General features: G+C 44.1%; 1 protein-coding gene across 1 annotated transcript in view; it reads right to left on the bottom strand.

Annotated features, from left to right (window-relative positions):
- LOC135556152 (protein Niban 1-like) overlaps positions 1-13846 on the bottom strand; it is a 48721-nt gene extending 34875 nt beyond the window's left edge. The window contains exon 1 of the mRNA XM_064989115.1: positions 13565-13846. Within this exon, the coding sequence (XP_064845187.1) occupies positions 13565-13619 (55 nt within the window). The 5' untranslated portion in view covers positions 13620-13846. The remainder of the gene's footprint in view (positions 1-13564) is intronic.
- Between the last annotated feature and the right edge of the window lie 9248 nt (positions 13847-23094).

Here is a 23094-nt window from a genome sequence, read left to right as displayed (position 1 = left end):
TGCAAAGTGTCACGTCTGGAAGAAACCTTGCACCATCCCTACAGTGAAGCATGGTGGTGGCAGTATCATGCTGTGGGGATGTTTTTCAGCGGCAGGGACTGAGAGAGTAGTCAGGATTGAGGGAAAGATGAATGGAGCAAAGTACAGAGAGATCCTTGATGAAAACCTGCTCCAGATCGCTCAGGACCTGGGGTGAAGGTTCATCTTCCAATAGGACAACGACCCTAAGCACACAGCCAAGACAACAAAGGAGTGGTTTTGGGACAAGTCTCTGACTGTCCTTGAGTGGCCCAGCCAGAGCCCGGACTTCAACCCAATTGAACATCTCTGGAGAGACCTGAAAATAGCTGTACAGCAACGCTCCCCATCCAACCTAACAGAGCTTAAGAGGATCTGCAGAGAAGAATGGGAGAAACTCCCCAAATACAGGTGTGCCAAGCTTGTAGCGTCATACCCAAGAAGACTCGAGGCTGTAGTCACTGCCAAATGTGCTTCAACAAAGTACTGAGTAAAGGGTCTTAAAACTTATGTAAATTTGATATTTCAGTTATTTATTTTGAATACATTTGTAAGAATTGTTTTATATCAATTTTAGAATAAGGCTGTAACAAAACAAAATGTGGAAAAAGTCAAGGGGTCTGAATACTTTCCGCACTGTGAAAACTTTCAAGCCTTGTTCATGCAGTGTTGTTGAATAGGAAATACAAAATATCAAATATTTTCATATTTTTATCATATTTGTACTGTGTACTTGTGCTTGTGTCTTCAAAAGTGACGACATCTCAGCAATTTATAAATATTTTATCAGAAAGGTGAGAATTTAAGCTTTCTTGGAGTATGCAGCATTACTAGCTATTGTTTATAATAATCACTTTTGGGGATTACGTAGATTACATTTTTGATTATGTAGCGTTTTCCTTGATGGCCAAAAAGCTCAATTTTAGTCTCATCTGACCAGAGTACCTTCTCCCATATGTTTGGGGAGTCTCCCACTTGCCTTTTGGCGAACAGCAAACGTGTTTGCTTATTTTTTTCTTTAAGCAATGGCTTTTTTTCTGGACATTCTTCCGTAAAGCCCAGCTCTGTGGAGTGTATGGCTTAAAGTGGTCCTTTGGACAGATACTCCAATCTCTGCTGTGGAGCTTTGCAGCTCTTTCAGGGCTATCTTTGGTCTCTTTGTTGCCTCTCTGATTAATGCCCTCCTTGCCTGGTCCGTGAGTTTTGGTGGGCTGCGTTCTCTTGGCAGGTTTGTCGTGGTGCCATATCATTTCCATTTGTTAATAATAGATTTAATGGTGCTCTGTAGGATGTTCATAGTTTTGGATATTTTTTTTATAACCCAACCCTGATCTGTACTTCTCCACAATTTTGTCCCTGACCTGTTTAGAGAGCTCATTGGTCTTCATGGTGCCGCTTACTTAGTGGTGCTCCTTGCTTAATGTTGTTGCAGACTCTGGGGCCTTTCAGAACAGTTGTATATATACTGAAATCATGAGACAGATCATGTGACACTTAGATTGCACACAGGTGGACTTTATTTAACTAATTATGTTACTTCAGAAGGTAATTGGTTGCACCAGATCTTATTTAGGGGCTTCATAGCAAAGGGGGTGAATACATATGCACTCACCACTTTTCCGTTTTATTATTAGAATTTGTTTCATTTCACTTCACCAATTTGGACTATTTTGTGTATGTCCATTACATGAAATCCAAATAAAAATACATATAAGTTACAGGTTGTAATGCAATAAAATAGGAAAAAATGCCAAGGGGGATGAATACTTTTGCAAGGCACTATAGCAATGATCAACATCCAACTTGAAAGAGCTCGAAGAATTTTCAACAAATATTGGGCAAATACTGTACAATCCAGGTATGTAAAGCTCTTAGACTTACCCAGAAAGACTCACAGCTGTAATTGTGGGTTATTGTGTGTAGATGGGTGAGAGAAAAAAAATGGTTTAATTCATTTGGAATTCAGGCTGTAATACAACAAAATGTGGTAGAAGTCAAGGGGTATGAATACTTTCGGATGGCATTGTAAATAGTGTGTGTCTATGAACTCCCACAAGTGGGAGGTAGGTTACATGACATGTCACATCACTTGATCCATATAACCTCATCTATAAAGCCATTCTCCCTCGACTAGAGAATAAAGATGCTAAAGCATTCTTAACGTTCATGTCACAAGCAGTAAAGGAAAGTGAATGATTATGTCACACAAATGAATGTTTCTGTCAGGTCTCAGAGTCATTGTGTGGGCAACATTCTGAAGACCTTATGCTCAGCCTCTGAAGTAGTGTGTGTGTGATTGCTTGTGTCAACAAGACAGACTGCTAGTCATTAGGGTTGCAAAGGGTCAGAAACTTTCTGGTAAATTTTCAGATTAAAAAAAAAAAAGTTAAGCCCTGGAATTTGGGGGTATTTTGCTTGAATTCATCAAAAAAGTAAGCTTATAACAGCGCATTTTTTTTGTGGGATACACATAAGGCAATTCTAGGTCTTGTGGCATATTTTGGTTAAACTATCCCCAAATCAATGGAATTGCAACCCTCTGCATGCACAGTGCATTCTTCCATCACATGTACAGCTGATTCTCAAGATCTTGCACACTAATGAGATGCTATTGAGCCCACACCACTACACTGTCTGAGCCAAGGACTACATGCTTTCTGGTAAGTTTTGATTATAATACTGGGTGGGGTGAATATATTTATATGACATGCATACTTTTTTGTTAAGTAGTAAATAGTAGCCTACAGCTAAGTGTGTTTAAATCATTTCTAACTTGTTAACAATAATTGCTAATTAGTTTAACTTAACATTTGTCTTACAAATGAGTAGTTTAATCTAACTGCTTAAATACTTATCTGTACATGGAATTGTATTTATTATTTTTGTACTCATTTTCTTCTAATCTTTACAGGAAAATGACGCGAAGAGGGCACGACAAAACTTATTCTCCCCCAGACTGAAAATATTTGGCATGGGTCCTCAGATCCTCAAAAGGTTCTACAGCTGCAACATCAAGAGCATCCTGACTGGTTGCATCACTGCCTGGTACGGAAACTGCTCGGCATCCAATCGCAAGGCACTACAGAGTGTAGCGCGTATAACCCAGTACATCACTGGGGTTAAGCTGCCTGCCATCCAGGACCTCTACACCAGGCAGTGTCAGAGGAAGGCCCTAAAAATTGTCAAAGACCCCAGCCACACCAGTCATAGACTGTTCTCTCTGCTACCGCATGGCAAGCGGTACCAGAGCGCCAAGTCTAGGATCATAAGGCTTCTCAACAGCTTTTACCCCCAAGCCATAAGACTCCTGAACAGCTAATCAAATGGCTACCCGAACTATTTGCATTGTGTCCCGCCACTCCCCCTCCGCCAACCCCTCTTTTACACTGCTGCTACTCTGTTTATCATCTATTCATGGTCACTTTAACTACACATTCATGCAAATATCACCTCAATTAGCCCAACTAATCGGTGCACCCCGCACATTGGCTACCTGGACTATTTGCATTGTGTCCCGCCACCCCTCACCCGCCAACCTCCTCTTTTACGCTGCTGCTACTCTCTGTTTATCATCTATGCATGCTCACTTTAACTATATGTACATATTACCTCAATTAGCCCAACTAACCGGTGCCCCCGCACATTGACTCTGTACCGGTACCAACTATATATTGCCTCTCTACTGTTATTTTCACTGTTTTCTTTTGTATTTCTTTACTTATCTATTGTTTACCTAATACCTATTTTTTTACTTAAAATGTGCACTTGGTTAGGACTTGTAAGTAAGCATTTCACTGTAAGGTCTACACCTGTTGTATTCAGCACGTGACAAATAAACTTTGATTTGAAAATGCCACGCCACTATCTGATGTGTGGAGACATTTCACTGAAGTTAATGTGGAAGGAAAAGCTGTGTACATTTGCAAATACTGTGCCAAATGCAGAATCATCTGGCCAAGTACATAAAGTTTCCTCAGCGCTCACAACAAGCAACCTCTGACAAAAGTCCCTCTACTTCTATGACGAATCGCACACCTTATCAATGGCAACAGCTCATGGTACTCCTGGAATCAGAAGGTTTTTTTGACTCAATGGAAAAATGTAGTCAGAGAATTGCTGATGAATGTCATACTCGAGCTGTGTATGCAACTGGTTCACCTCTGATGCTCACAGGCAATGTGTATTGGAAGAGATTTCTGAATGTTCTTCACCCAGCATAGACGCCTCCAACCAGATATGCTTAATCTACTCATTTGTTGGATGCAGAGTTCAAGTGAAAGTCAAGCAAATCATAGAGAAAGCAGACGGTATTGCAATCATCTCTGATGGGTGGTCGAATGTTCGTGGGCAAGGAATAATTAACTGCATAATCTCCACCCCTCAACTAGTATTCTACAAGAGCACAGACACAAGGGACAACAGACACACCGGTCTCTACATTGTAGATGAGCTGTAGGCAGGCATCAATGACCTTGACCCACAGAAGGTATTTGCACTGGTGACAGACAATGCTGCGAACATGAAGGCTGCTTGGTCTAAAACGGAGGAGTCCTACCCTCACATCACACCCATTGGCTGTGCTGCTCATGCATTGAATCTGCTCCTCAAGGACATCATGGCAATGAAAACAATGGATACGCTCTACAAGAGAACCAAGGAAATGGTTAGGTATGTGAAGGGTCATCAAGTTATAGCAGCAATCTACCTCACCAGGCAAAGTGAGAAGAATAAGAGCACCACATTGAAGCTGCCCAGCAACACCTGTTGGGGTGTTTGACAGTCTCATAATGTTTGACAGTCTCCTGGAGTGGAAGGAATCTCCAAGAAATGGCCATATCACAGTCTGCTGATACGGACAGCCCCATCAAGAGGATCATCCTAGATTATGTATTTTGGGAGAGAGTGGTAAGCAGCCTGAAACTCCTGAAACCTATAGCAGTAACCATTGCACGGATTGAGGGAGACAATACTATCCTGTCTGATGTTCAGACTCTGCTTGCAGATGTAAGAGAAGAAATCTGTACTGCCCTGCCCACTTCACTGTTGCTCCAAGCAGAGGAAACTGCAGTTCTGAAATACATCAAAAAGCATGAAGACTTCTGCCTGAAGCCCATATACGCCACAGTGTACTGTACATGTTGGACCCCAAGTATGCTGGCAAGAGCATCCTGTCTGGTGTAGAGATCAACAAGGCCTATTGTGTCATCACTACTGTGTCTCTTCACCTCGACCTGGATGTGGGCAATGTTCTTGGCAGGATGGCGAAGTACACTTCCAAGCAAGGTGTTACGTTCCCCAGTTTCTGTGTTGTTGTGGGTTTGTATGTACTTATGTGTGTATTTCAGGAAATGGCTTCCTGAAGTCCTAAGCAGCTGATTGGTCGGCCCCATTGATGATTGGAGCTCTGACCCCGCCCTCTCATCAGGAGATACAGCTGTTTTCAATTACCGACTCCCTCTGCAGCTTTAAAAGCCAGTGTTCATTTGTTAGGAAGAGAGAGCTTCTTCGTATGTCCTGTGTTTTGTTGTTGGTCTGTATGAATTTTTTGTAAAGTATGTTGTAGCTGGTCCTGCTGATGTTTGTGTATGCCATAGGACTGTGTTTTTGACTGTGTTTTTTAAGTTTATATTATTCTGTTTCATTTGTTCCCAGGGGGGAAGGCACCTTGGGCGTGCTTAGGCAAGAGGCCTGCGGGCATAGATATACCTCTAGTATGTACTATGTCTATGCACACTAGGTAAGACCTGGGTGGCCCATCTCCTGTATTTTGGTTAGTGTGCAAGTTAGGTAGCCCCTTTTTCCTCAAATTACCATGTGAAAAAATAATTTCCCTGTTAACGGTAATATATTCTGCCTCTGTTATCCTTTCCTTCACCTACAGTCACATACCTCTTTCACTCCACGGGGAGGTGAGTGTAGCAAGATTTTGCGTTCCCTCTCTAAGAGGCGTGCGTAACAAGGGCTTTGGGATGGAGATGCAATATGGCAGTCGTGCCAACATATCTCATCAGCCACCTGGTGTAAGGGACTTTGTGGATCTGAAGCTCTTTCCCCTGTTGCCTCCATCCTCCAAATCCCAACATCAGCAGCCTCCGAGCGCAACTGGTCCTTGTTTGGGAACACACAAACCAGAGCACGCAACAGGCTGACCAATACAAGGGTTTAAAAATGTGGCCATCTGGGAAAATTTGAGGCTTTGAGCCTGACAACAATCTATCCTCAACAAGGTTGGAAAGTGACAGTGAAGATGAGGCCTCAGTCTGATGTTCAAGAGGTGGACATTGAGGTCCAGGGAGAAGACATGGAAGCCTGAGAGGAAGACAACCAGAGCTTTAGTTTCTAGACTATCATTTAAATGATGTATGCTGAAAATGTTTTTGGGAGATGCGATGGATCATTAGGGATCATTCAATCATCCTATGTGAAGAGTCAACTAATTTCATTAAAGTAAAATTCGTAACAATTTATTTCTATTGGAAGGATTTAATCATTTGCAATTGTCTACTTAAGGTAGGTTTACGTCTCCATTTGCTATGGAAATATATCCAATGCAAAAATAATTTAAATGGTATTAATTTGCATATTTCTGTTTATTCCCAGGGAAAGCTTCCACCTGAATGTGCAACCCTACTAGTCACACTCCCCCGCTGGCTGCCAAGCCTGTCCCATAGCGTTTGCATATCTGCCGAGCTTTGAAAGGTAAAATAATGATAAACAGTCGTGGTCTTACATACTAAGCTTCCAGAGATCAGGCTGGCCAATCCAGAGCTGGCTCACAGGGGGGGAAGTTTACAATTGTGTGTAAATAGTGTTCTGCTGAAGGAGGGCAAGCTCAACCGGCTATACCATTACATCATCCATCCGCAACCCCATTTATTGCATTATGGAAAGGATGTTCTGCAGCCTAATTCTGTGGAGAAGGTGTTGTCACAGTAAAAAGGGTTCTGTGCTCAGATGAGATTGTGAGGTGTGTTCTATTAATCGTCATGACCTGCTCCTCAGTATCAGTCACCAATAGTGTTGCTGTACTGGCGACCTCAAGTGACGTATTGACTGTGACATGTTTTCACTGCAGGCTTCAGCAGTAGTAGATATGACATAGCAGGGATGCTGGGATTCATGTGTCTAACAAGAATGTAACATCAACATTGATATTGAATGACAGCCAGAAAGAAGCAAGTCTAATATTTCCCCAATGAAAAATATATCTCTGCACTGTGTAATATAATAAGCATCTTTGTCCTCACAATGAGGAAACACCTGGGATGTTGAGTAAGAGGGCTTTGTGGACATTAAGTGTATTTTCTTTACAACTACTGTATGCAGCACAACTTTAGAATTACAACCTGCAAGACAATGTATAGTAGTTCAGGATAGTGGAGAACAAATAGGTTTAAACAAAACACCACCTGGTCCTAGCCACAGCCATACCTGAGCTGCTAAGCTCACATTTTGGGGGGGGTGTGATACTGCTCCCGGTTTCACGATGAGCTTTGGAAGCTTTACATTTTCTCTTTATTGAGCCCAAGGTCATCCAGTCTCTGTCTCTTTGGCTCTCTCTGGCTCTCGCTCTCTCTGGCTCTCGCTCTCTCTGGCTCTCGCTCTCTCTCGCTCTCTTGCTCAAGGGCTCAAGGGGTCACAACCCACTGGGCACAAACTGGTTGAGTCAGCATTGTTTCAATGTAATTTGTCAACGTATTGTGACATGGAATCTTGTTGGAAAATACATTGGATTTGAAAAAAAGTAATCGCCTGTTTTGAGGGTGAAATTTCAAACACAGGACTATGTCATCATCGTCACCAAATTTCAACAGACAAACTTTGCATAAAATATGTTGAATTTGTACCCTTAAAACTACTGTGCAGAATCTCAAATGGATTTGGTCACTTGCACCTAAATGTACAGTACCAGTCTAAAGTTCGGACACACCTTCTCATTCAAGGGTTTTTCTCTTTCAACATATATTACCCAATTATCCATGTTGAAATGACGTAGTGTGCCTAGGGCTGTTGCAGTGACCTTATAACTGCCACACAGGAGGTCACGAAGGCAGTCAAATTCCACGTGACCATTTAGTTGTGGTAATAAGGCTCCTCCATGCTCTGATGCTGCTGATGGTCATTGGTATCCTACCAATCTTGCTAACTGCCTGGTACTCAGCACTCTATCATCCCTCTAATCACTCTGACATCATTGCAAATGTAATCAAAAATCTAATCAAACACTTAATGAGAGCCCATGAGCTCATGTTGCGCAACATTTCTATAGGCTATGCAATTGCAAGAGAAAACAGTGATTGCTTCTATTAAAATGAGAATGATCCCATCAGCTTTCTATAGGCTAGGCATAATATATTTATGTATTAACTTTCCTAATATTTAGCACATTGCTTGGACCACCACTGAGGACAATGGACCTAATCCCAGAAGCAGACCCAAGACAATGGCGCTGCAGAAGGGGCAGACGGAAAGGCCTCCTAGTCAGGCTCCGTAGACGTACACATTGCCAACTGCTCCCGAATATACTACTTGTCAATGTCCAGTCTCTTGACAACAAGGTAGACAAAATTCGAGCAAGGGTTGCCTTCCAGAGAGACATCAGAGATCGTAACATTCTCTGTTTCACGGAAACATGGCTCTCTCGGGATATGTTGTTGGAATCGGTACAGCCACCAGGCTTCTCCGTGCATCGCGCCGACAGAGATAAACACCTCTCTGGGAAGTGGAAGTACGGGGGTGTATGCTTCATGATTAACGACTCATGGTGTAATCATAACAACATACAGGAACTCGAGTCCTTCTGTTCACCCGACCCAGAATTCCTCACAATCAAATGCCAACCATATAACCTTCCAAGAGAATTCTCGTCAGTTATCATCACCGCTGTGTACATTCCCCCTCAAGCAGACACCAAAATGGCCCTCAAGGAACTCCACTGGACTCTATGTAACCTGGAAACCATATATCCTGAGGCTGCATTTATTGTAGCTGGGGATTTTAACAAAGCAAATTTGAGAAAAATGTATAAGGAATTGCATTGGAGATGTTGTACCCACTGTGACTATTAAAATCTACCCTAACCAGAAACTGTGAATGGATTGCAGCATTCGCGCAAAACTGAAAGCGCGAAACACCGCATTTAATCATGGAAAGAGGTCTGGGAATATGGCTGAATATAAACAGTGTAGTTATTCTCTCAGCAAGGCAATTAAACAAGCGAAATGCCAGTACAGGGACAAAGTGGAGTCGCAATTCAACGGCTCAGACACGAGACGTATGTGGCAGGGTCTACAGGAAATCACGGACTACTAAAACAAAACCAGCCATGTCACGAACACCGACGTCATGCTTCCAGACAAGCTAAACACCTTTTAAAATATTTTAAAATGTTAACCCTTGCAAGGCTGCTGCCCCTGACGGCATCCCTAGCCGTGTACTCAGAGCATGCGCAGACCAGCTGGCTGGTGTGTTTACAGACATGTTCAATCACTCTCTACCCCAGTCTGCTGTTCCCACATGCTTCAAGATGGCCACCATTGTTCCTGTATCCAAGAAGGCAAAGATAACTGAACTAAATGACTACTGCCTTGTAGCACTCACTTCTGTCATCATGAAGTGCTTTGAGAGACTAGTCAAGGGTCATATTACCTCCACCTTACCGGCCACCCTAGACCCACTTCAGTTTGCATATCGCCCTAACAGGTTCACAGACGATGCAATCGCCATCACACTGCCCTATTCCATCTGGACAAGAGGAATACCTATGTAAGAATGCTGTTCATTGACTACAGCTCAGCATTTAACACCATAGCACCCTCCAAGCTCATCACCCCAGGTGGTGAAGGTAGGAAACAACATCTCCACCTCACTGACACTCAACACTGGGGCCCCACGAGGGTGCATGCTCAGCCCCCTCCTGTACTCCCTGTTCACCCACGACTGAGTTTGGGAAACCCTGATCCAAAGATTAGTGACGGACTTAACTCATATGTTCATCAGACCCTTTTTCTTTGTCATATCATATATGTAAAGGAATCTTTAGCATCAATTTGTAGGGATGCACGATATATCGGTTAACATATCGGAATCGGCCTGATGTCTATCTAGTTTAACGCCAATGTGCAAAACCGATGTCAAAGCTGACGTGTATACCTATATAACGTAGGTACATGACGTAATGACGCCACATAAAATTTGGCGCTACACATGCAACACAGCATTCCTAACCTTGCCCACAATGTCTGCTGTGTGGATTGAGCAGTCAACAAGTTGAGCAGTCATTTGAAAGAGTAAGAAAATTTCAGCGAGACGACTCAAAGGCGAAATCCATTAACGCCAAGATAATGGATTTCATTGCCCTTGACAACTGTCGTGGGTGATGTTGGCTTTCGCCGACTGGTCGAGCACCGGTACACACTACCAAGTGCGCTATTTTTCAGATGTTGTCCTACCGGAGTTACACAGTAACTGCTATTAGCTTCACGACTGACAATTTGGACCAGCGATATTAGCCCCATGAGTATGCTGAGTCTGACAGCACAGTGGGTCGTCGAGGATTTCGTACTAAGGAAAGTCGTATTGCATGCTCATGAATGTGCTGCTTGTTATACAGCTGCTGCCATTTCAATGGCATTTGAGAACATGTTTGAAACATGAACACACTAGCTAGCTCCATTCAAACAACTGATTCGAGAAATAAACTCACCAACTGCGCTGAAACTTCACTCGAGGAAGTGAGGCCACGGACAGACAGAGCTGAAACTTCACTGCTTGACATGTATGATGAAATCCTGGTTGAGAATGAAACGACTGAACAAATGCACAATAAAACACAGCAAGTTAGTGAAAGAAAGAGGTGTTGATGATGTTTTACTGGTAATGGGGACATCAACTATTTAACTGTACTAGAATGCTTAAAAGGCAGATAAAATTGTAAATATCGGTTATCGGTATCGTTTTTTTTGGGGGGGGAGGAAAATATTGGATATCAGTATCGACCAAAAATGTCATATCGGCAAATCACTATTAATGTACAATTATGCAAATCTCTATTATTATTCATTTCAGATAGTTGTTCATGGTAGAGAATGACATGGCCAAAGCTTAACATCCGCAAGCGCTATCCATTAGCACCTGCTAACACACACACACACGAGAAAGAGAGAGATAATAATCCTTTGTCCACAGTCCCCACCCATAAGTTTCTCAATAGACACCATGGTAACCTGAAGAGAGAAAGGTAAAACAGGTCCAGGAACTTTTAGACTGCTTCTCACTTTTCAGCTGCCTGCACGGCTAGAAGGGATGACCTGACTTGATAAAGCCCTGCCAGATACAGACCAACAGCAGAACCAGGACTAGGATGAAACTCCAAAAGGTTATTTCAGGAAGGTTCCATGAGGCTACTGTATATTTCCCATGACATCCTCCTATGCTCCGATGTATATTTATTTGCTGTTCTCTCCACATCCCCAGTCTGTCTCAGGCTAGTGATGTAGCATGATGTATCCTACAGCCACATCACATCACACCAGTGACCATCTACGCCTCCTGCAGATTTTGAACTTTTGATCTTTCTCAGATGACATTGACCAAGCAATTGGTGATTTGATCTTTTTACATAGTAGGATCAACAAGTGCTAGTCAAACATAAAGTACCAATCAAAAGTTGACACACTTACTCATTCCATGGTTTTTCTTTATTTTTACTATTTTCTACACTGTAGAATAATAGTGAAGACATCAAAACTATTAAATAACACATATGGAATCATGTAGGATCAAAAAAGTGTTGAACAAATCAAAATTTTACATTTTAGATTCTTAGCCACCCTTTGCCTTAATGACAGCTTTGCACACTCTAGGCATTCTCTCAACCACCTTCATGCATTTCAATTAACAAGTGTGCCTTGTTAAAATAACTTTCCTTCTTAATTTGTTTGTGGGTATGACGCTACAAGCTTGGCACACCTGTATTTGGGGAGTTTCTCCCATTCTTCTCTGCAGACCCTCTCAAGCTCTCTCAGGTTGGATGGGGCGCATTGCTGCACAGTTATTTTTTTTAGGTCTCTCCAGATCGTTCGATCGGGTTCAAGTCCGGGCTCTGGCTTGGTCTCTCCTGTGTTGTCTTGGCTGTGTGCTTAGGGTCGTTGTCCTATTGGAAGGTGAACCTTCGCCCCAGTCTGAGGACCTGAGTGCTCTGAAGTAGAATCTTGTTTCTTTAGATGCCTTTTTTTGCAAACTCCAAGCGGGCTGTCATGTGCCTTTTCCTGAGGAGTCGCTTCTGTCTGGGCCCCTCTACCATAAAGGCCTGATTTGGTGGAGTGCTGCAGAGATGGTTGTCCTTCTGGAAGGTTCTCCTCTCTCCACAGAGAAACTCTAGGGCTCTGTCAGAGTGACCATCAGATCTTGGGCACCTCCCTGACCAAGGCCCTTCTCCCCCGATTGCTAAGTTTGGCCGGGAGGCCAGCTCTAGGAAGAGTCTTTGTTGTTCCAAACTTCTTCCATTTAAGAATGATGGAGTTCCTGGGGACCTTCAATGCAGTAGAAATGTTTTGTACCCTTCCCCATATCTGTGCCTCGACACAATCCTGCCTCGGAGCTCTACGGACAATTCCTTCAACCTCATGGCTTGGTTTATGCTCTGACATGCACTGTCAACCTTATATAGGCAGGTGTGTGCCTTTCCAAATCATGTCCAATCAATTGAATTTACCACAGGTGGACTCCAATCAAGTTGTAGGAACATCTCAAGGATGATCAATGGAAACAGGATGCACCTGAGCTTAATTTCGAAGCTCAAAGCAAAGGGTCTGAATACTTATGTAAATAAGGTATTTATGTTTTATATTTTTAATACATTTGCAAAAAATTCTAAAAACCTGTTTTCGCTTTGTCATTATGGGGTATTGTGTGTAGATGGGTGATGCTTTTTTTGTTTGTTAATCAATTGTCGAATAAGGCTGTAACATAACAAAATCTGGAAAAAGTCAAGGGGTTTGAATACTTTCCGAAGGCACTGTATTTGTATTTTCTTGACCAAGCATATCAGGTGAAAAGATATGATGAATAGAAAAAACAGTTCCACTCACAAAGACCAAATCAAGATAACTACTGGGCAAAAACTGGTTGAATCAACATTGTTTCCAAGTAATTTCAACCACTCCCCCCCCCCCTCCCCTCCAGAAAACGTGTGGAAAACTGATTGGATTTGCAAAAATCATTAACACAAGGGAATATCGGATTCTTTTTTTTTTTTACACCCAGTTTAACCTAAATCCAAAAACAACTCAACCAAATGAACCTAAATCAAAGCTAGACGTTATACGTCTTTGCCCAGTGGGTAGCAGCCGATGCGACAGTGGAACAAAATATTGACGACGGTGTGAAAAAAAAAAAAGTTAAATCAATTAGTTTGTAAAATTTGTCAGCGGAAATCAGAGTTGCATAATCTTGTCACTCTCGCAGGTACAGGCTACCACGCTACCTCGTCTGGAGCGTACAAAGTATGAGCACATATAATCATTTTGGAAAAGTGTTCCTTTACCTCGTATGTAGTTGGATCCATGTTCATCTAGGAGACTAGAAGGTGATAACCCCATGTTGGCGAGCTGGTTTTGGAGAAGAGTCTACTCTCCGCAGGTATCGTTCACTCCTCAGGTGTACTGTGTCGCATCAATCGTGGCGCCGCACGGTGGAGACGCCTCTCTGTCTTCCGCTCAGTGACTGTCATTCAATGGCAGGCGGCGTGGATTGAGTGGACATTTCAGCAGTTATTGTGAACTCCCCATCCCACAAGCGCGACTTCCTCGTTCTCGTTCATCATCTCGTTTATTCATCGGCCCCTAAAGATGTAGATTCGTTTTGCTTCACGCCAGGAGGCAAAATAATAACCTCAGTCTGGTATGGAAAATACAAGACACTAAACAGCCGATTCCCACAAAATGGGAGCAGGCAGCCTCAATCAATCTTTCATTTAGGGGGAGCTTGTCCAACTCAAGCTGTCATAAAACAATATCACCCCCCTCCCCACAATTGAAAAATGTTTTCACATGACCTTCCCCCTGTACTGTAAAAATGAATTGAACAGATTCCACCTCATAACATTTACTCAATATAATGTTTAAAACCAGTTGGGGCTTGTCCAACTCCCATAGAAAAAATATCAAACTTGAAAAATATTTTCACATGACATGATTTTCACATGACATAAAATGAATTGATCACCCTCCCCCTCATATAATGAACTCAATATAATGTTTACGACCACGAATAACAAATGTAGCGACCCTACGTTTTTAAAGTTCATATCAGCTTTGCAACATGCTATTGTGGCACAATTGATGTCAGACAGGGCTACGGCCTGAAGGTTCAGAGTTAGCCGACCACCACAGGTGGGCTCACTCGCCCTGCCTTTTTCATTACTTCACGACCAGAGCTGGTTGCAGACAATGATCAGCAAGGGGGAACAGATTTTCAAAATGTTGATGCCACATTTGTAATTGTATAAAATATATGCAACAAATTTTCCATCAACAGGTTTCTGTGCAATCAGAAACTATGCATTCTATGCATAACACAACCAATAAACAAAACATCTACTTCGGGCACTTCATTATCATGGCCTGGGTTTTCAACACTACGATAAATAAACTATGTCAATCTCGACAATGTAACGGTTCTCCTCGTCATCTGAGGAAGAGTAGTCAAGATCAGACCACTGTGCAGCGTGATATGTGTCCATGTTAATATTTAATAAATCAACTGAACACTGAATAACAAAACAACACAGAGAGTGAACGAAACAGTCCTGTAAGGTGCAAACACACAAAACAGAAAACAACTACCCACAAATCAAGTGGGAAAAACAGGCTACCTAAATATGGTTCTCAATCAGAGACAACGATTGACAGCTGCCTCTGATTGAGAACCATACCAGGCCCAACACAAAGAAAACCAAAACTAGAACACAAAGAATGCCCACCCCAACTCACGCCCTGACCAACCTAAACAAGAAACATAACAAAGGAACTAAGGTACACACCCCCCCCAAAGGTGCGGACTCCGGCCGCAAAACCTAACCCCATAGGGGAGGGTCTGGGTGGGCATCTGTCTGCGGTGGCGGCTCTGGCGCGGGACGTGGACCCCACTCCACCTTAGTCTCGGCCCACTTAAGTGGTGCCTTTGGAGTGGCGACCCTCGCCACCGACCTCGGACTGGGGACTCTTGCAGCGGGCCCCGAATAAATCAAATCAAATCAAATTTTATTTGTCACATACACATGGTTAGCAGATGTTAATGCGAGTGTAGCGAAATGCTTGTGCTTCCAGTTCCGACAATGCAGTAATAACCAACAAGTAATCTAACTAACAATTCCAAAACTAATATCTTATACACAGTGTAAGGGGATAAAGAATATGTACATAAAGATATGAATGAGTGATGGTGTAGAGTAGCATAGGCAAGATACAGTAGATGGTATCGAGTACAGTATATACATATGAGATGAGTATGCAAACAAAGTGGCATAGTTAAAGTGGCTAGTGATACATGTATTACATAAGGATGCAGTAGATGATAGAGTACAGTATATATGTATACATATGAGATGAATAATGTAGGGTATGTAAACATTATTAGGTAGCATTGTTTAAAGTGGCTAGTGATATATTTTACATCCTTTCCCATCAATTCCCATTATTGAAGTGGCTGGAGTTGAGTCAGTGTGTTGGCAGCAGCCACTCAATGTTAGTGGTTGCTGTTTAACAGTCTGATGGCCTTGAGATAGCAGCTGTTTTTCAGTCTCTCGGTCCTAGCTTTGATGCACCTGTACTGACCTCGCCTTCTGGATGATAGCGGGGTGAACAGGCAGTGGCTCGGGTGGGTGTTGTCCTTGATGATCTTTATGGCCTTCCTGTAACATCGGGTGGTGTAGGTGTCCTGGAGGGCAGGTAGTTTGCCCCCGGTGATACGTTGTGCAGACCTCACTACCCTCTGGAGAGCCTTACTGTTGTGGGCGGAGCAGTTGCCGTACCAGGCGGTGATACAGCCCGCCAGGATGCTCTCGATTGTGCATCTGTAGAAGTTTGTGAGTGCTTTTGGTGACAAGCCGAATTTCTTCAGCCTCCTGAGGTTGAAGAGGCGCTGCTGCGCCTTCTTCACGATGCTGTCTGTGTGAGTGGACCAATTTAGTTTGTCTGTGATGTGTATGCCGAAGAACTTAAAACGTACTACCCTCTCCACTACTGTTCCATCGATGTGGATAGGGGGGTGTTCCCTCTGCTGTTTCCTGAAGTCCACAATCATCTCCTTAGTTTTGTTGACGTTGAGTGTGAGGTTATTGTCCTGACACCACACTCCGAGGGCCCTCACCTCCTCCCTGTAGGCCATCTCGTCGTTGTTGGTAATCAAGCCTACCACTGTTGTGTCGTCCGCAAACTTGATGATTGAGTTGGAGGCGTGCGTTCCTCGTGGGTGAACAGGGAGTACAGGAGAGGGCTCAGAACGCACCCTTGTGGGGCCCCAGTGTTGAGGATCAGCGGGGTGGAGATGTTGTTGCCTACCCTCACCACCTGGGGGCGGCCCGTCAGGAAGTCCAGTACCCAGTTGCACAGGGCGGGATTGAGACCCAGGGTCTCGAGCTTGTTGACGAGCTTGGAGGGTACTATGGTGTTAAATGCCGAGCTGTAGTCGATAAACAGCATTCTCACATAGGTATTCCTCTTGTCCAGATGGGTTAGGGCAAGTGTACAGTGCGGTTGAGATTGCGTCGTCTGTGGACCTATTTGGGCGGTAAGCAAATTGGAGTGGGTCTAGGGTGTCAGGTAGGGTGGAGGTGATATGGTCCTTGACTAGTCTCTCAAAGCACTTCATGATGACGGAAGTGAGTGCTACGGGGTGGTAGTCGTTTAGCTCAGTTACCTTAGCTTTCTTGGGAACAGGAACAATGGTGGCCCTCTTGAAGCATGTGGGAACAGCAAACTGGTATAGGGATTGATTGAATATGTCCGTAAACACACCAGCCAGCTGGTCTGCGCATGCTCTGAGGGCGCGGCTGGGGATGCCGTCTGGGCCTGCAGCCTTGCGAGGGTTAACACGTTTAAATGTTTTACTCACCTCGGCTGCAGTGAAGGAGAGACTGCATGTTTCCGTTGCAGGCCGTGTCAGTGGCACTGTATTGTCCTCAAAGCGGGCAAAAAAGTTATTTAGTCTGCCTGGGAGCAAGACATCCTGGTCCGTGACTGAGCTGGATTTCATCTTGTAGTCCGTGATTGACTGTAGACCCTGCCACATACCTCTTGTGTCTGAGCCGTTGAATTGAGATTCTACATTGTCTCTATACTGACGCTTAGCTTGTTTGATAGCCTTACGGAGGGAATAGCTGCACTGTTTGTATTTGGTCATGTTACCAGTCACCTTGCCCTGATTAAAAGCAGTGGTTCGCGCTTTCAGTTTCACGCGAATGCTGCCATCAATCCACGGTTTCTGGTTAGGGAATGTTTTAATCGTTGCTATGGGAACAACATCTTCAACGCACGTTCTAATGAACTCGCACACCGAATCAGCGTATTCGTCAATGTTGTTGCCTGACGCAATACGAAACATGTCCCAGTCCACGTGATGGAAGCAGTCTTGGAGTGTGGAATCAGCTTGGTCGGACCAGCGTTGGACAGACCTCAGCGTGGGAGCTTCTTGTTTTAGTTTCTGTCTGTAGGCAGGGATCAGCAAAATGGAGTTGTGGTCAGCTTTTCCGAAAGGGGGGCGGGACAGGGCCTTATATGCGTCGCGGAAGTTAGAATAACAGTGATCCAAGGTTTTGCCAGCCCTGGTGGCGCAATCGATTTGCTGATACATTTTAGGGAGTCTTGTTTTCAGATTAGCCTTGTTAAAATCCCCAGCAACAATGAATGCAGCCTCAGGATGTATGGATTCCAGTTTGCAAAGAGTCAAATAAAGTTCGTTCAGAGCCATCGATGTGTCTGCTTGGGGGGGAATATATACCGCTGTGATTATAATTGAAGAGAATTCTCTTGGTAGATAATGCGGTCTACATTTGATTGTGAGGAATTCTAAATCAGGTGAACAGAAGGATTTGAGTTCCTGTATGTTTCTGTGATCACACCACGTCTCGTTAGCCATAAGGCATACGCCCCCGCCCCTCTTCTTACCAGAAAGGTGTTTGTTTCTGTCGGCGCGATGTGTGGAGAAACCCGCTGGCTGCACCGCATCCGAGAGCGTCTCTCCAGTGAGCCATGTTTCCGTGAAGCAAAGAACGTTACAGTCTCTGATGTCCCTCTGGAATGCTACCCTTGCTCGGATTTCATCAACCTTGTTGTCAAGAGACTGGACATTGGCGAGAAGAATGCTAGGAAGTGGGGCACGATGTGCCCGTCTCCGTTGTCTGACCAGAAGACCGCCTCGTTTCCCTCTTTTACGAAGTCGTTTTTTTGGGTCGCCGGCTGGGATCCATTCCGTTGTCCTGGTTGAAAGGCAAAACACAGGATCCGCTTCGCGAAAGTCATATTCTTGGTCGTACTGATGGTGAGTTGACGCTGATCTTATATTCAGTAGGTCTTCTCGACTGTATGTAATGAAACCTAAGATGACCTGGGGTACTAATGTAAGAAATAACACGTAAAAAAACAAAAAACTGCATAGTTTCCTAGGAATGCGAAGCGAGGCAGCCATCTCTGTCGGCGCCGGAAATAGACTGACCTGCTCCAATGGTCCAACCCTGGGAAGTCGGCGACTCTGGCAGCGCCGGACAGGCGGGAGGCTCTGGCAGCGCCGGACAGGCGGGAGGCTCTGGCAGCGCCGGACAGGCGGGAGGCTCTGGCAGCGCCGGACAGGCGGGAGGCTCTGGCAGCGCCGGACAGGCGGGAGGCTCTGGAGGGAGGAGACGGAGAGACAGCCTGGTGCGTGGGGCTGCCACAGGATGCCTGGTGCATGGAGGAGGCACAGGATACACAGGGCCGTGGAGGCGCACTGGATGTCTCGAACTAATGGCCTGCACAACCCGTCCTGGCTGGATGCTGACTCTAGCCCGACACGTGCGGGGCGCAGGCGCAGGACGCACTGGGCTGTGCAGACACACAGGAGACACAGTGCGCAGCGCCGGTGCAGGATATCCTGGCCCGAGGAGACGCACTGGCTGTCTGGAGAGCAGGGCTGGCACCATCCGCCCTGGCTGGATCCTCACCCTAGCCCGGCAGATGCGGGGAGCTGGGACGTACTGCACTGGGCTAAGTACGCGTACTGGGGACACCGTGCGCTCCACCGCATAACACGGTGCCTGACCAGTACGACGCCCACCACGGTAAGCATGGGGAGTTGGCTCAGGTATCCTACCTGACTTAGCCACACTCCCGTGTGCCCGCCCCGAATACATTTTTGGGGCTGCCTCTCGTGCCTGTTGTGCTGCCGTGCTAACTCCTCATATCGCCGCCGCTCGGCTTTAGCTGCCTCCAGCTCTTCCCTGGGTCGGCGATATTCCCCAGCCTGTGCCCAGGGTCCCTTACCATCCAGTATCTCCTCCCATGTCCATTTCTCCAGATAGTTCTGCTGCTCCTGGTTACCACGCTGCTTGGTCCTTTTGTGGTGGGTAGTTCTGTATTGGTTCTCCTCATCTGAGGAAGAGTAGTCAAGATCGGACCAATGCACAGCATGGTATGTGTCCATGTTAATATTTAATAAATCAACTGAACACTGAATAACAAAACAACAAAGAGAGTGAACGAAACAGTAAGGTGCAAACACACAAAACAGAAAACAACTACCCACAAATCAAGTGGGAAAAACAGGCTACCTAAATATGGTTCTCAATCAGAGACAACGATTGACAGCTGCCTCTGATTGAGAACCATACCAGGCCAAACACATAGAAAACCAAAACTAGAACACATAGAATGCCCACCCCAACTCACGCCCTGACCAACCTAAACAAGAAACATAACAAAGGAACTAAGGTCAGGAAATGACAGACAACCAGAAAACACATCCCGACCCTATCCTGTAGGCTTACCCAGTATCGAAGGCTTGGCTTGACAATTTCTGAATGTCATTAAAAATAAATCTTTTTCAGGCTAGGGTCCTTTTTTCTCAATTTCCGACTTGGAAATTTGTGTATGCGCAAGCAACGAAGAGTACGCACACCTGCTAATATCGCTTTCCTATTGAACATACTTCTTTCTGTATGAAATATTATAGTTTAATTACATTTTAGGGTATCTGAGGATTAAGTAGAAACGTATTTTTACTTGTTTTAACAAGGTTTAGTGGTAGGTTTTGGATTCCTTTCTCTGCAGATTGAACGAGTGGATTACTCAAATCGATGGTAACAACGAAACAGACTTTTTGGGATATAAACGACACTAGATGTTGTAGCTGGGACCCTTTGGATGACAAATCAGAGGAAGATTTTCAAAAAGTAGGTGAATATTTAATCGCTATTTGTGAATTTATGAAACCTGTGCTGGTGGAAAAATATTTTGATGTGGGGTGCCATCCTCAAACAATCGCATGGCATGCTATCGCTGTAAAGCCTATTGTAAATTGGACAGTGCAGTTAGATTAAGAAGAATTTAAGCTTTCAACCGATACAAGACACTTGTATGTTCCTAAAATGTTAATATCCATAATTTTTATGATTATTTATTTGAATAGCGCACCTTCCAGTTTCACCGGAAGTTGTCCCACTAGCGGGACGCCTAGCCTTGAGAAGTTGTTGTTGTGTTGTAACAGTCTCTTTCCATTCATCAAATTGCCACTGCACAGTTTGGCTTGATTGGATTGATTGAACACTAGACCCTCTTTAGTTTGCTTCCCACTCCAATAGATCCACAGACGATGCAATCGCCACCCCACTGCACACTGCCCTGTCCCATCTGAACAAGAGGCATACCTATTTAAGAATGCTGTTCATTGACTATAGCGAAGCATTCAACACCATATTACCCTCCAGGCTCATCATCAAGCTCGAGGCCCTGGGTCTGGGGCCTCACAAGTCCTCAACTGGCAGCTTCATTAAATAGTACCTGCAAAACACCAGTCTCAAAGTCAACAGTGAAGAGGCGACTCCGGGATGCTGGCCTTCTAGGCAGAGTTGCAAAGAAAAAGCCATATCGCAGACTGGCCAATAAAAATAAAAGATTAAGATGGGGAAAAGAACACAGACACTGGACAGAGGAACTCTGCCTAGATGGCCAGCATCCTGGAGTTGCCTCTCCACTGTTGACGTTGAGACTGGTGTCTGCGGGTACTATTTAATGAAGCCTGCCAGTTGAGGACTTGTGAGGCGTCTGTTTCTCAAACAAGACACTCTAATGTACTTGTCCTCTTGCTCAGTTGTGCACCGGGGCCTCCCGCTCCTCCTTATATTCTGGTTAGAGCCAGTTTGCACCAGTCTGTGAAGGGAGTACTACACAGCATGGTACGGTATCTTCAGTTTCTTGGCAATTTCTCGCATTGAATATCCTTCATTTCTCAGAACAAGATTAGACTGACGAGTTTCAGAAGAAAGTTGTTTGTTTCTGGACATTGAGCCTGTAAACGATCCCACAAATGCTGCTGCTCTAGATACTCAACTAGTCTACAGAAGGCCAGTTTTATTTATTCTTTAATCAGGACAACAGTTTCCAGCTGTGCTAGCATAATTGCAAACAGGTTTTCAAATCAAAGTTATTTATGAAGCCCTTCTTACATCAGCTGATATCTCAAAGTGCTGTACAGAATACCAGCCTAAAACCCCAAACAGCAAGCAATGCAGGTGTAGAAGCACGGTGGCTAGGGAAAACTCCCTAGAACCTAGGAAGAAACCTAGAGAGGAACCAGGCTATGAGGGGTGGCCAGTTCTCTTCTGGAGATTATAATAGAACATGGCCAAGATGTTCAAATGTTCATAGATGACCAGCACGGTCAAATGATAATAATCACAGTGGTTGTCGAGGGTGCAACAGGTCAGCACCTCAGGAGAAAATGTCAGTTGTCTTTTCATAGCCGATCATTCAGAGTATCTCTACCGCTCCTGCTGTCTCTAGAGAGTTGAAAACAGCAGGTCTGGGACAGGTAGCACGTCCGGTGAACAGGTCAGGATTCCATAGCCGCAGGCAGAACATTTGAAACTGGAGCAGCAGCACAGCCAGGTAGACTGGGGACAGCAAGGAGTCATCAGGTCCTCTGAGAGAAAGAAAGAAAGCACCGGATAAGACAGGAGAAATAGTCCAGATATAATAGCTTTTCTAATGATCAAATAGCCTTTTAGAATGATAAACTTGGATTAGCTAACACAACATGCAATTGGAACACAGGAGTGATGTTTGCTGATAATGGGCCTCTGTACGCCTATGGAGATATTCTATTTAAAAAATCAGCCATTTACAATAGTCATTTACAACATTAATAATGTCTACACTGTATTTCTGACCAATTTGATGTAATTTTAATGGACAAAAAAAGTGCTTTTCTTTCAAAACCAAGGGCATTTCTATGTGACCCTAAACTTTTGAATGGTAGTGTATATGTGTATATATATTCTTAAACCATTCCTTGCTTAGATTTTGGGTATATGTTGTGACACTGTTAAATATTACTTGTTAGATATCACTGCACTGTCAGAGCTAGAAGCACAAGTATTTCGCTACCCCTGCATTGGTGGCAGTGTTGGGATCACGTCCAGCTCACATCTAGTTATGTGATCTAGTGGTGGGAAGCATTCTGTTTTTCAACATTGTATTGGGTTTAATTACATTGATATATCTAGTGAACAATGGATAAGCAACAATGGGCGTGATGGATAGAAGTAATCACTACAGGAGATCAAGCCTTACATCAAAGTTGCCTGAAACTGAATGGAAAGTGCTATGCACTGACCAGTTATTCAGAAGAAAATCATCTGTGACTGTCTAATTACATAAGTTAACTAACCAGTGTGGACCCAAAACAAACACATTCTACACATTTACAAACTGTTTAAAGTCTTGTTACGACCATGGTGTTATTTTGTTACTGAAGCTTATATATCAAATAACCTGACAATGATCCACATCATATTGGAAGACAAATAATTTAAGTGTGTTATCG

Source organism: Oncorhynchus masou, chromosome 15 (assembly GCF_036934945.1).
Source record: "Oncorhynchus masou masou isolate Uvic2021 chromosome 15, UVic_Omas_1.1, whole genome shotgun sequence".
In the NCBI taxonomy this organism is placed as follows: Eukaryota; Metazoa; Chordata; class Actinopteri; order Salmoniformes; family Salmonidae; genus Oncorhynchus; species Oncorhynchus masou.
Note: the sequence above shows the minus strand (reverse complement) of the source record. Positions and strands in the feature narration are given on the sequence as shown.